Source organism: Meles meles, chromosome 13, assembly GCF_922984935.1.
Source record: "Meles meles chromosome 13, mMelMel3.1 paternal haplotype, whole genome shotgun sequence".
NCBI lineage: Eukaryota > Metazoa > Chordata > Mammalia > Carnivora > Mustelidae > Meles > Meles meles.
The window spans coordinates 56,859,372-56,873,771 of NC_060078.1; the positions used below are offsets into that span (position 1 = coordinate 56,859,372).

At 38.8% G+C, this 14,400-nt stretch overlaps 1 protein-coding gene across 5 annotated transcripts in view; it reads right to left on the reverse strand.

Annotated features, from left to right (window-relative positions):
- Positions 1–14,400, reverse strand: part of ARHGAP19 (Rho GTPase activating protein 19) — a 64,302-nt gene that overhangs the window by 26,243 nt on the left and 23,659 nt on the right. For 2 of the 5 annotated variants that reach the window (XM_046027916.1, XM_046027920.1), the window contains exons 2-6: positions 13,254–13,519; positions 11,916–11,996; positions 9,806–10,015; positions 6,707–6,933; positions 4,323–4,409 (exon numbers count right to left, since the gene is read on the reverse strand). In XM_046027916.1, coding sequence (XP_045883872.1) covers positions 4,323–4,409; positions 6,707–6,933; positions 9,806–10,015; positions 11,916–11,996; positions 13,254–13,519 — 871 coding nt within the window. The remainder of the gene's footprint in view (positions 1–4,322; positions 4,410–6,706; positions 6,934–9,805; positions 10,016–11,915; positions 11,997–13,253; positions 13,520–14,400) is intronic. The other 3 variants (XM_046027917.1, XM_046027919.1, XM_046027921.1) reach the window with 3 other exon arrangements.

The window sequence follows — 14,400 nt, forward strand, 5'->3', positions numbered from 1 at the left end:
ATTAACTGAAATTGACTAAGACTTTGAGTAACTACAACCCTATAAGTCTATAGAGATGTTCATAGAAACAGAGGAAAGGAAAGCTCTCTTCCAAAGAAAAAAGTCAGCTAATAAAGATTAAACAGTAGAATTAGAAAACTACTGTTTTGTAATACCCAATATAATCATAGATTCCAGCAGGATTATCAATGGATGCTAAAATCATTACATTAGGTAATCACTCTGCAGGTTACTTACTAATTGCGAAGAGAAAAGTGTACCTTTATAACTGAGAGATGTGGCAGTTAGCAAAATTAGCATCCCTAAGAGGGAGACAATCGGACATGCTGAGCCTCCTAATGTGATGCAATCTGACGCGATACGATGTACACAAACACCACCTGTGAAGCTTTGCCAAAAACGTTTAACGTGAGTCTAATCAAGCCTCTAGACCTAACTTACAGTTTACAGGAACTACAAAAAAAGGGATAGAGAACAAGTCACATAACCTTGAGAAAACAATAAGATAAAATTTAGGATATGGAATATTCTATAACTCAATTGGCCTGAATGCATCAACAAATCAATGACATGAAGGAAAAGCATCAGGTCTGTTCCAGATTAAAAGTGTGATAATCAAAAGTAATATATAAACCTCCATTACCTTATGTTATTAAAAACAGCAGCTATGAAATACACTCTTAGGACTTACTGGGGGACTTTGAATCTGTGATGAATATTAGCTAATATGCAATTTTTATTAATCTTCTTAGGATAATGGTACTGTGACTATTGGGAGAATGTTCGTAGAAGATGCATGCTTCAGTATTTACATATGAAGTATTACGATGTCTGCAATTTACTATCAGGAGTTCAGCCAAAAACAAAACAAGCAAAAAAAAAAAAAAAAAGAATATATAGAATAAGATAAAGGCAGATATAGCAAATGGTAACATTTGTTGAACCTCAGAACAGTGAGTGTTCACTGTTTTACAACTTTTATCTATATTTGAAAAACTTCAGAACGAAGTTTTAAAAAAAGAGTCTTGAGACAAAAACCTTAAGACACCTACAGTTTAATTTTCTTTTTAAGATTTTATTTATTTATTTGACAGAGAGACAGGAAGAGAGCGAATACAAGCGGGGGGAGTGGGAGAGGGAGAAGGAGGCTTCCCGCCAAGCAGGGAGCCCGACGCAGGGCTTGACCTGAGCTGAAGGCAGACACTTAAAGACTAATTTAATTTTTACCTTGGTAAACTATAAAGGCAGAGCTCAAAACCAAAAGAAATTTCCTCTAAACAAGACTATGACAGAGCCCATACCCACTTATTCTACGAAATTCACTTAAAAAAAAAAAAAAACAGGCGTCTGGTGGCTCAGTCAGTGGAGCATGCGACTTTTGGTTTTGGGGTTGTGAGTTCAGGCCCCATGCTGGGTATAGAGGTTACTTTTTAAAAAAGTTAAATTAAAAAAAAAAAAAAGAAAGAAAAAACAGGGGCACCTGGGTGGCTCAGTGGGTTAAAGCCTCTGCCTTCGGCTCAGGTCATGATCCCAGAGTCCTGGGATCGAGCCCCACGTCGGGCTCTCTGCTCCACGGGGAGCCTGCTTCCTCCTCTCTCTCTCTGCCTGCCTAGTTGTGATTTCTCTCTGTCAGATAAATAAAATATTAAAAAAAAAGAAAAAAAAAGAATAAACAAAAACAGCTCTGCCCCCAAAAGACACTCTCTCTAAAAACAAAGCAAAACATGGGGTGCCTGGGTGGCTCAGCTAGTTAAGCGTCCACTTTCAGCTCAGGATAGGATCCCGGGGTCCTGGGATCAAGCTCCATATTGGTTCCTTGCTTAGCCAGGAATCTGCTTCTCTCTCTCCCTTTGCCCCTACCCCTACTAATGCTCTCTCTCGAAACCTTTTAAAAAATATATAATAATAAAAACAAAATAAAATAAAAAACATTCTTTGTCCTGTTGTCCTTTGTCTACTGTTCTAATCCACTTATCTAGATCTTGACCTCTAACAGATGAAAATCTTTGACCTGAGGACCCAAGCCTGTGATGCAGTCCTTTGTTTGCCAGCCTACTAAGTTTCTGATCTTTCATTTCTAAACTCTGGACTCTGGATCACTCACCATCCTATAGTCAATAAATCCTAGGGCGGCCTCTCTGTTCACACTCTGCATTTACTACAAAACTATAGTCATCACAATAGTATGCTACTGGTATAAAGACAAACTAATATAGACTAACTGTATAGAGCAGAGAGTCCAGAAATAAACCCTCACATATATGGTCAAATGATTTTCAATAAGAATGCCAAGACTATTCAATGGGAAAAGGACAAGTTTTCAACAAATGATGCTGGGAAAACTAGATATCCATAGCAAAAGAATAAGGCTGGACACTTACTTAATACCATATTGGAAAATTACCTCAAAATAGATTCATAACCTAAATATAAGACCTAAAACTGTAAAAAAAAATTTTTTTTAAAGATTTTATTTATTTATTTGGCAGAGAGAGATCACAAGTAGGCAGAGAGGCAGGGAGAGAGAGGGGGAAGCAGGCCCTGCTGAGCAGAGAGCCTGATGTGGGGCTCGATCCCAGGACCCTGAGATCATGACCTGAGCCGAAGGTAGAGGCTTTTACCCACTGAGCCACCCAGGCGCCCTGTAAAAAAAATTTTTTTAAAAAGCATAGAACAAAAGCTTTGCAGCACTGGATTTGGCAGTGATTTCTTAGATGTGACACCAAAGGCACAGTCAACAAAAGGAAAAAAAAACAAATGGGAGACTTCACAAAAAATTTTCAATTTTGTGTACCAAGACTCTATTAACTGAGTAAAAAGGCAACCCACAGAATGGGAGGAAATATTTGGACATCATACATCTATCCAGATATATATAAAGAACTCCTACAACTCAACAATAAAAGAGCAACCCTCTCCAAAGAAGACACGCAAACAAGCAATAAGCACGTGAGAAGATGCTCAATGACTCACAAATCATTAAGGAAATGCAAATCAAAACTACCATGAGATACCACCTCATAACTATCACCAAAGAAAAAAAAAATAACAAAATAACTGTTGGTAAGGATGTGAAGAAATGGGAAATCTTATACATCACTGGCAGGAATGTAAAATGATACAGTTGCTATAGAAAACAGTATGGCAATTCAGTGAGAATTACCTTGTAATCTAGCAATTCCACTTCTAGACACCCAAAAGAATTAAAAGTAAAAGCAGTGTCCAGGGCAGTGCTCAGCAGGGAGCCTGCTTCCTCCTCTCTCTCTGCCTGCCTCTCTGCCTACTTGTGATCTCTGTCTGTCAAATAAATAAATAAATTCCTAAAAAAAAAAAAAAAAGGCAGTGTCTCGAAAAAGATATTTGTATACCCATGTTCATAGCAGCAATATCCACAGGAGCTAAAACATGGGAGCAACCCAAGTTTCCTCAACAGATAAATGATAAGCAAATGTGATATATACAATGAAAGGGGTATTGCTGATCCTTAAAAAAGGAAGGAAATTCTGACAAATACTACAACGTGGATGAACCTTGAAAACATGCCAAGTGAAATAAGCTAATCACAAGAAGTGTGATTCCACTTATATGAAGAACTTAAGTTAATTTTCTCTCAATTCTCAGCTTTTGCAGATGGCAAGACACTAAAATTGAGAAACACTATTAGGAAAGTTTGCTCTACAGAAAAGACGAAGAATATGACTGTGCAACTTTTTGTTTGAATCTTAGAAACATCAAAAGGTCAAAATTTTCCAGTCATAGAAAGGGCCCTTTCAAGAGAATAAAGATTGTCTCAATCAAATCAGAGGGCCTCTAGGAAGCAGAAAAGGTACTATCCCTCAGTCTTCTCAGTAGGAGACCATGGTAGAAAAGGGTTTGTCTTCAAAAGATCTGTATATGTGGGTTTTGTCTAATGGAGAGACTCCCTGTGAAATCCACAGAACCACAAAGTTGAGAAAATTATGTGGCCAAAATATTGACAGTTTGGACTAAAAGGGACAAAGTACAAAATGAAAAGAGATTGTCAGACCCTCCAAACCCTACTGGCAGGAAGCAGACAGGATAAACTCACCCAACTGCCAATACACACTGGCTTTCATGAAAAAGGAAAAATGACTCAGTGGAGCCAATTAACCCACTCAGCCTCCAGATACCTTCCTATTCCTCCCCACCTTGGCTGTTTTCTCTGGGTTTTGCCACTGTCCGACCTGGTTTCAAGTCCCAGTCAGGGCCTTTTTTGTTGTCATCCTTATATCCCTGATGAGAACCCCACCATGCTTCAACCTCCTTATCTTGTTACCACCCAAATCCCATCCCTTACTTACCTTAAAAAGTTTCTGGGAGTGTTTAATCATAAAAGCCATCCCATTGTTTAACTTTGTGATATTCTCTTGAAGGTCATTTGCAGTGACCTATTCAGAGGAAAAGAAATCAAAAGAGGGGGATTAAGGCTGGGAAATGGAAGAGATACTCCATTTACTTACCAATAAGCTTATTTTTTCAAAGATACAGTGTCTTTTTTTCCCTAACAGCAGTGCTTCCAATATAATGTTTAATTCTGGAAAGGCCTTTTGGTTCAGCAGGTTTCTACTGAAAATGACATAACCTAGGAGAAACCAGGTGTCCCTGAAGTTACCAAGAAATCCTTGAAAAACAATCTCTGTTTCCTAATTCTGCTCAAGAATTATACATGCAAGCAGAGCTGCTAAAGAGAATCTAGTCTGGGATTCAAAATGGGCAAGAAGAACAGAATCTATACCAACCATCAAGGACACTGCCTCTTCAGAGAAACTGGAGTTTCTCCAAAAGGTGAGAGAACTGTCACTACTAGTTGATACCAAAGGTGACATCTGTTTCTTAAAAACACACATGGTCATTGATTTTCTTCTTGTTTCTCCTGCCTCTAAAAAAGAGCACTTGAGCATCTCTACTATCCCAAAGCCCTCATATCTCTGTTATTTAATCTGTTTGCTTTTACCAAGATCTCTTAATATTTTTTATAGGCAGAGATTACTCACTTTTTTCATAATTTCAGTTGGTTGGTTCTAAGATTCTTTCATTAGGAGGCTTGACCTCCTTAATACAGACAAATATTGGTGTTCGTTTATTCTTTTTATTCTTACCCAACTCCCCCCCAACCTTTATCTGGGCAGAGGTTCTTCCTGGCCTGGAAGATCACGTTTTTTTCACTTGTTACTTGTTATGTAAAATGTTCCATACTACTCCTTTCCCTTTTTTTTTTTTTTCTTTTTTTTTTTTTGGTAAAGTAAACTCCATGAGCCCATTGTGTAGCTGGAACTTAGGACCCCAAGATCAAGTTTCAGCAAGCTCTACTGACGGGCCAACCAGGCATCCCACAACTGCTCTCCTTAATCTTCCTTTTCTCATTTTTAATAATCCCAAAAATCTTTTATAAGTCACCATATCCTATCTATTTCTAGTCCAACAACCTTATGAGATAAGTGATAAAGTACTAATTTATGCCCAGTTTACAGAGGAAGAGCCTAAGTATAAAAAGGGTAAAGGATGGGCACCTGGGTGGCTCAGTGGGTTAAGCCTCCACCTTCGGCTCGGGTCATGATCTCAGGGTCCTGGGATTAGGTCCCACATCAGGCTCTCTGCTCAGCGGAGAGCCTGCTTCCCCCTCTCTCTCTGCCTGCCTCTCTGCCTACTTGTGATTTCTCTGTGTGTCAAATAAATAAAATCTTTTTTTTTTCAATAAATAAAATCTTAAAAAAAAAAAAAGGGGGAAGGGGCAAAGACACAGATAATATAACTGGTTTGCAGCTTCCAACCCAAATATTCCGGCTCCCACATTATGAATGGGCAGGAACAGGGGCACCTGGGTGGCTCAGTCAGTTGGGCATTTGCCCTTGGCTCAGGTCATGACCCCAGAGTCTCAGGATTGAGTTCTGCATCAGGCTCCCTCCTCAGCTGCAAGTCTGCTTATCCTTCTGCCCCTCGCCCTGCTCATGTTCCCTCCCTGCCTCCCTCTCTGTCAAATAAACAAATAATATCTTAAAATATATAATATATAAAAAATATATCTCATATATATATCCATATAGATAGATAGATAGATAGATAGATATAGATATAAATTTATGGGCAGGAACATAAAGCTACATGCCTCCAGGTCAAAAATTAGTTCAAAAGACTTTTAATAATTTATTTCTCACTTAAGTCACTGAGAAAACCATGGTCTCAGTAATAAAAAACACATTCAGCTTTTTCCAAGGAAAGCATATCTACAAGAAATAGAAAAGTCAGGATAAGGCAGGATTGTTCTATATCATCTTACATAAAAGCTTAGTGATATTATCCTGTAAAACTGTATGGTTCTAGTCTAAATTTATATTACACAATCTTCAGAAATCAATCTAATTTTTCAAAAGCCTTTCCTGTTAAGAAGGAATATACCGTGACCAAGCAAAATGAGTATTCTAGTTTAGTAGCCATAATTTTCTACTAAGAGCTTCCATTAATAAATTATCTTCCAAGTTTATCAGAGATTGATTTATACATGAGGTTACAAGAATTGGCCCCTTCAAGTTTAATGACTCCCAAATGAACTAACAAAGTATGTTCCTAACATTGTAAAGCTGAAGAGTAGACCTTGGACCCTTGATAACCTCACCAAGGTACAGCCCCAGGATGAGGCCAAGCCCAAGAAAACCAAGCAATCTTTGCTCTTCCCCTCAACACTCACATTTTTCGGCCACAGGACATGGGGTGCAAACATAAGGGCAAGGTTATAGGCAGACATCTTATTCTTGTCTTGTTTCTTTGCTGTCTGGTACAGGAGATCAAGCAATAACTTCAGCAAATTACGATTGGGTGGAGGGAGAATGAGGAAGAGCAACTGGAGAGCCTCAATTTGCCGCTCCTTATCTGGAACATTGGTCTTGTTTCCTTTATCATCAAACTGCATCAAATCTTGAGGACAAAAGAAATGATTGCAAAGGAGGGAGAAAATACAAGGAAGAAAAATCAACATGCCTACTATTATCCTCCCCTCAACTCCAATCCAAAAAAGGATGAAAAAAAGAATCAGGCATAAACAGATTATAGCAAAATATAATAGTGTCAGTATTCAATAATGAAAAAAAAAACCAATAAAAATTTTAAATAGGCAAAAGACTTGAATAAACATTCCTCCAAAGAAGATATACAAATGGCCAATATGCATTTGTATATTCTATATCACCAGCTATCAGGGAAAAGTAAATTAAATCCACAATGAGATACTGCTTTATACCCACTAGTATGGCATAACCAACAAACTGAAAATAACAAGTGTTGGCAAGAATGATGAGAAAATTAAACCCTCCTACACTGCTGGTAGGAACGTAAAATGGTGCACTTTGGAAAACAGTTTGGCAGTTCCTCAGAAAGCTAAACATAGTGTTACCATGACCCAGCAATTCCATTCCTAGGTAACATAGTGTTACCATATGACCCAGCAATTCCATTCCTGTTCTCTATATCTTAGGGATATAGAGAAATGAAAACATGTCCACACAGATCTTTGACAATGACACCCCCTCACTTTTCCTCACCCAGATTTTTTACTGTTAGAAGAAATATGATAGTGAATTACGCAGGGATAGGAGGATGATCCACACAGCTCCCCCATGGAATCAGAATCACTGTTTCTCCCCAAAGAAGCTACACACATTATCAACAAAAACAGTCCCCTGGGGCGCCTGGGTGGCTCAGTGGATTAAGTCGCTGCCTTCGGCTCAGGTTATGATCATCGCTTCTCGGCCTTTTGGCTAAGATCAAGTGTAGGTTATGATCTCAGGGTCCTGGGATCAAGCCCCACATCGGGCTCTCTGCTCCGCAGGGAGCCTGCTTCCTTCTCTCTCTGCCTGCCTCTCTGCCTACGTGTGATCTCTCTCTCTGTCAAATAAATAAATAAAATCTTTAAAAAACAAACAAAACAAAAAAAACAGTCCCCTGGATAATCAGAACTTCAAAGGACACAAATAACCATTTGGATAAAATTCCTATCATCCTGAAAATGATTACGCTGTGTTGTTTAAACTATTTAACTTCAATAATAATTCCAAGTTTAGGAAAGGCAGATAATATTTCTAAAAACTATTCTCTGTTAACATGAAACTGAAAACAAAAATCCCTTCCAGTTATCAGCAAGGCATACCAAATGCTACAATTGTGCCACACCTCAATATGATCACAAGGAACAGTGAGTCATGGGGTGGAGGACCGGAGGATTTCAAATATTGCACTAAATAAACTCAACGGAAAAGTGAACAGGATAAGCATTCTCCATGTTAACACTTATAAAAAAAAGTATCAATATTTTCTATATCTTTTTCAAGATCCAACTTTATTTCTCTCCAAAATAATTATAAAGTTATATAACATTCTAATAGTATTTATTCATTTGTATAATTCAGATTGCCACTGAGAGTGCTAAAAAAATCTACCCTTATGAGATTTTACAAATTCAAAGCTAGTTTTTTAAGTAGTAAAAATTAGGGATACCTGGGTGGCTCAGTCACCTGAAAGTCTGCCTTCAGCTCGGGTAGTGATCCCAGGGTCCTAGGATGGAGTCCCACATCAGGCTCCTTGCTCAGCAGGGAGTCTGCTTCTCCCTCTGCCTGTAGCTCCCCCTGCTTGTGCGCTCTCCCTCCCTCCCTCTCTCTCTCTGACAAATAAATAAATAAAATCTTTAAAAAAAAAAAAAGTAGTAAACATTACTCAACAGAAAAACTTATATTTTCCTTAAAATTAGAAAGAAAGAGGAAAATGCCCAAGGACAGAAACCAAGTAAATACAGTATGGATTTTGATGCCCCGTGCTCTGAGTGCCTATAGCAACCTAAGAGCTGTGCAGTCTAAGAATGAATTCCCCACCGCACAGACATAAAAGAGAATGAGGGAAATATGAGCTGAAAATGGAACATCCACCAGAGAAAAAGAATATATGTAAGTATTTGTTTGTAAATGTGTAAAATACCTCTGAAAGGATACACTAGAAATCAACTGCCTTGGTTGCCTCGAGGAAGAAAAACTGGGTATGAGGAAACAGAAGTGGGAGAGGGGCTTTTTGCTGTATACTTTTATGAATCTTTTGAATTTTGAACCGTGTGAGTGTACTGCTTATTTAGAAAACAAAATTATTTTCAAGAAACAAGTTTCCGGGGCAACTGGGTGGTTCAGTGGGCTAAGCCTCTGCCTTCGGCTCAGGTCATGATTTCAGGGTCCTGGGATCAAGTCCCGCATGGCGCTCTCTGCTCAGCAGGGAGCCTGCTATGCTTTCTCTGCCTGCATCTCTGCCTACTTGTGAGCTCTCTCTCTGTCAAATAAATAAATAAAATCTTTAAAAAGAGAAAAGAAACAATTTCCAAGATTACAGATGATCTCAACTGAGCCATAGTAAGACTTAGCTAAAGCCCCAAACCACCGCAAATACAGCAAACCTGCAACCATCTCAGGTACGTGAATCAACCCACAGAAAAGCATTCATTTATTAAGCAACTAAAATATTCAAAGCACAATGCTTTGTGATCCATCTTGTATCCCTGCTTCATCAAGGGATAAGTAAATATTTATCAAGAATAAATAAAACCCAGAATTTATCATCGAAGAAGCTGATTTAGCAAGAAAAACAACTGAAAACCTAATTAGCCAATACTACCCAGAGAGCCCAAAATATGAAGTCTTAACCAATTTTGGCAGAAGTACTGCTATGGGTTACAAACAACAGAAAATGCCAAACAACATTACTCAATCCAAAGAAATGTATTCATTTACACCTCCTTCTCACCCCCTATACTCACCAGCAATTTTGAGGTGTGCATGGAAATGTTTATGAGTCAGCAGGGGCTCAGGTAACTCTCCCAGAAACATCTTCAGCAAGGTAGCAACATCATTTGAATGAAATTCCCCTGATTCCAAGTCAATATCAGTTCCATTATTGAGAGCATCTCTTAAAATCTGTTGTCGGACACTATTCCCTGGAACTCTAAACAAACCCTCTACTCTCAAGTCTGTTTAGCATGGGAAAAACAGAGGACATGCAAAAAGAAGTTACAATTAAAATAAGTCATCTAGAAGACTATATGCTTGTAAGACCTTTTATAAAGACCTTGAAGGAGGTTTTCTCCCCATTTCCCACAAAAGTTTTAAATCTACTGGCCCCTAAGGAGACTTGTCTGAACATCCCTGAGCACCTGGAGACAGTCTGCCCAGGACCAGTCACATTCAGAGACTGAATTTTACCTAAACAATGACTGGAATGAGCTTGAAAAATAAGTTGGAAGAAAGCCAAATCTCCCAGAAGGCTCCTTCCCTTTAGTTATCTCAGACTTTGTCTGGAGGGAATGAATTCATCCGTGGTAGTATGTTGCTCCTATAAATGGTTTCTCAGTCCAAAATGAAGCTAGAGTCTCTGCACTGCCCCAGAAATTAGAATTCTAACCTGTCAGATCACCTTTAGGTCTGAGACTCCCAGCAGCTTAGGCTCACCCCAACTGAACTGTTTTTCCCTTCCAACTAGGTTCTAAGCTAATCTAAGAGGATAAAGAAAGATGAGAATTAGAGTTTGGGTTCAATCTGGAAGAACCATGGGAGTTCATGTTTTCAACTTAGGTACCTATTTATTTTTATATAACCCCCTAATTCAGGGGTTCAAGTTCAAATGCCTTAGAGGGCCAGACAGATAATAATAAATGAATGAATGGGAACCAGAACAAACTAGAGAGTACATACTTGTGCTCCAGCTGATTGTGTCCAAGGGAGGGTCCCAGGATACTAGATCTTCCTATCACCCATAGAATTCAAAAACCTGGACTTTCCCCATTCCCCACTGATAACTGGGTTTATTTTTACTTTAATCCTTTCCCAACCAAACAAAATATGAATGTAAAAGACTCAAGTCCTTACACCATCAATTTGCAACCTCTGCTCTAGCTCCTACCAGAGTGCCCCACATAAAAAAGTCAAAAATAAGCATTTGTATTGAATTTATCAAAGTATCACATACACCACACATTTCACAACACTCAACTGTACCAAGCACTTACAGCAAGATATAACCAGCATGACTACCACAAAATAAATAAGCATTAAGCAAAGAATATATATATATATATATATATATATATATATATTTTTTTTTTTTTTTATTTATTCGACAGACAGAGATCACAAGTAGGCAGAGAGGCAGGCAGAGAAAGAGGAGGAAGCAGGCTCCCCGCTGAGCAGAGAGCCCGACCCGGGGCTCGATCACCAGGACCCTGGGATCATGACCTGAGCTGAAGGCAGAGGCTTTAACCCACTGAGCCACCCAGGCGCCCCGAGCAAAGAATATATTTTAATTATAGAATTCCAGAGATGAAAACTATCTTTAGTGATAAATCATGTTCCCTTGAGTAAAGATCATGATTCTTTATAATGTATTTTTCCAGGAAAAAAAAAAAAAGCCTGAGTCTAGGAGAAAATGTGATTTTATAGATACTATCTAATTTATCTACATTTGAGAGTATAAAACAAAGCAATATATGAGATGAAATTTAAAAGGGAATATATTTAGGGGTGCCTGAGTGGCTCAGTGGGTTAAAGCCTCTGCCTTCGGCTCAGGTCATGATCTCAGGGTCCTGGGATCGAAGCCCGCATTGGGGGGGCGGGTCTCTGTTCAGCAGGGAGCCTGCTTCCCCTCTCTCTCTGCCTGCCTCTCTGCCTACTTGTGATCTCTCTCTCTGCCAAATAAATAAATAATAATCTTCAAAAAAAAAGGGGGGGGAATATATTTAGAAACATGCCACCTAAAATTATCATTGGTTGTTATCTTTTGTTCACTGGCACCTACTTACTCAAGGAAGTTAGCTTTCAACAGAAAACTGACAATTCTTCATTAACAAAGAATAATAAAATCTTGATAACTCTTACTTTTGTGTAGATACTCAATTAGTTGGTATATCTGGGCAATGCCTTCCTCCGTCAATGGGGATCCAAATACCACTCCTTTTTCTAAAAAACCATACAACAGGAAAGAGCTATATCTTCCATATATAGTACAAAATCATCATTCTTAAAGCCACTCATGCATCCTATGTTACAGTTCAGCAAATGCTTTCACAAATTCAATAAACAGAATCTTAAAGCTGAAGTATACCCAAAAATTCAACACCTCTCCACAAGTTTGTTTGGTTTTTTTTTTTAAGATTTTATTTATTTGCTACAGAGAGAGAAAGAGAGAGAGATCACAAGTAGGCAGAGAGACAGGGGGAAGCAGGCTCCCTGCTGAGCAGAGAGCCCGATGCGGGGCTCGATCCCAGGACCCTGAGATCATGACCTGAGCTGAAGGCAGAGGCTTAACCCACTGAGCCACCCAGGTGCCCCAACTCTCCACAAGTTTAATATTAGTCATAGCTTCCTTGAAGGCAAAGACCATCTTCTTAGTTAAGCAACAATACCTAGTGTGTTGATATTTAACTTAAAAGAAAAACAGTGTGGCGCCTGGGTGGCTCAGTCAGTTGAGCATTCCACTCTTGGTTTCAGCTCAGGGCATGATCTCAGCGTCCCGAGTTCGAGTCCTGTATTGGGTTTCAAGCTCTCACTGAGTGCATGAGATTCTCTCTTTCCCTCTCCCTTTGCCACCTCCCCCACTCCAGCCCATGCACTCTATGATAAATAAATAAAACCTTTAAAATAGATAAATAAATAAACAGAATTTAGAACCACGACTGTCAAAGTATGACAGATTATTCACTGGCATTGGTATATGCCTGATCTGTTATAATGTTCAAACTTTTTTTCTACCATAAATGATTTTCTTATACTTAACAGAATAGTACCTCTTTAATATCTTATCAAAAGCAGTCCACAATTTATTTTCTGAGAAGGCTTTTATTTTGGGTGACTCATAGGTATTTGCCTTATCAAAGCAGTCCATAGAATGAAAACATTTGAGAACTGCAATAAAGGATGTTCAAACTTTCTTTACTGTACTCTCCAGCTATGTCATAGGGCATGAAAATCAAGGTAACTACCTAAACTGAATCATGTCACCTTTCTCAGGGACTGATATACTTGCTTTAGTTTAGCTACTTTATAAATTTCTATTGCTAACCTGAGATTTTACTACTTAAGAAAATGAGAAAAATGGCAAAAAAAAAAAAAATAATAATCTTTACATAATAGCAACTCAGTGAAAGTACAGATATGAGGAGGTGAAGCCCAGGGAGCATCTGTGATCCGCCCACCCTTTACAGACACATGCCCTACCCTTTCGCTTGAGAGACATTAGAGACCGGAAGAATCCTGACGCTGGGCCGGCCCCACCAGGCAATTTAAGGTCCACTTCCCCCATCAGCTGAGCTAGCTCAGTTCCTGGTAAGTCAATGAGCCTTGTGATATTGCTGACCACCAACTCGGTGAACACTTCAGGTTTCTCATGTCGGAGTTTCTCCACAAAAAAGTCAGGATTGAAGATAATGGGCTGCCCTCGAAGGGAAGAGTCATTGCAGATAACAAAATTGCAGATGGCATCACTGAAAAAAATGAAACAAGATACTTTAGAGGGATCATTTGTGCATGTTTCTCATGCTCTGAAGCCATACAATTACTCACTGTTTCTGTGGGTTAACCTACATATTGGTTTAAAAAACCTAATCCTTAATCTGCTCACTGTACAAAAGAAGACAATTTGAGCTTGTTGCTATTTAGGTTATACCCACCTAGATACTTAGGAATTTCATTTAATGAAAAGATACTAAATAACCTCTAAATCCCTGCTCAGTGGGGAGTCTGCTTCTCTGTCTCCCTCTGTCCCTTCCCCTCCTCCTGCTCATTTATGCTCTGATAAATAAAATCTTTAAAAATAAATAAATAAGACCCGATTTGCCCCTTAATTTCAGGTGTACACCATAAGACATAGATCCTTAGAGCCTCCCAAGCCCAATGGTATATTTAAATTTGGTAGTCACACAGAGCACATTTCCTTATTAAAACAGCCAAACCCTGAATTTTTACTGTTAAATACTAGTAAGATGCCAGACCTGCCGCTGTTCTTCCTAACACAGCATGGGTAATGTTAAGGCCTTCTTGGGACTATAGTCAATCCCGTACAATATTTCCCATGCAGTGTCCCAACCGTTGACAGTACCACATTTAGGCCAGGCTCAAATGCCACGGAAACCACATGACAGAAAGCATGAGCCTATTTAAGAGCTAAAACTACATCTAAGTAGTGTAGTAGACATTTTGGAGACATTTATTCGCCCCATACAGTTCTTTGGTTCCTGGGTCCCTACACAGGTGTTTGTTTTCTTTCTTCTTTCCCTTTCTTTCTTTCTTTTTTTTTTTTTTTTAAAGATTTTATTTATTTACTTGACAGACAGAGATCACAAATAGGCAGAGAGGCAGGCAGAGA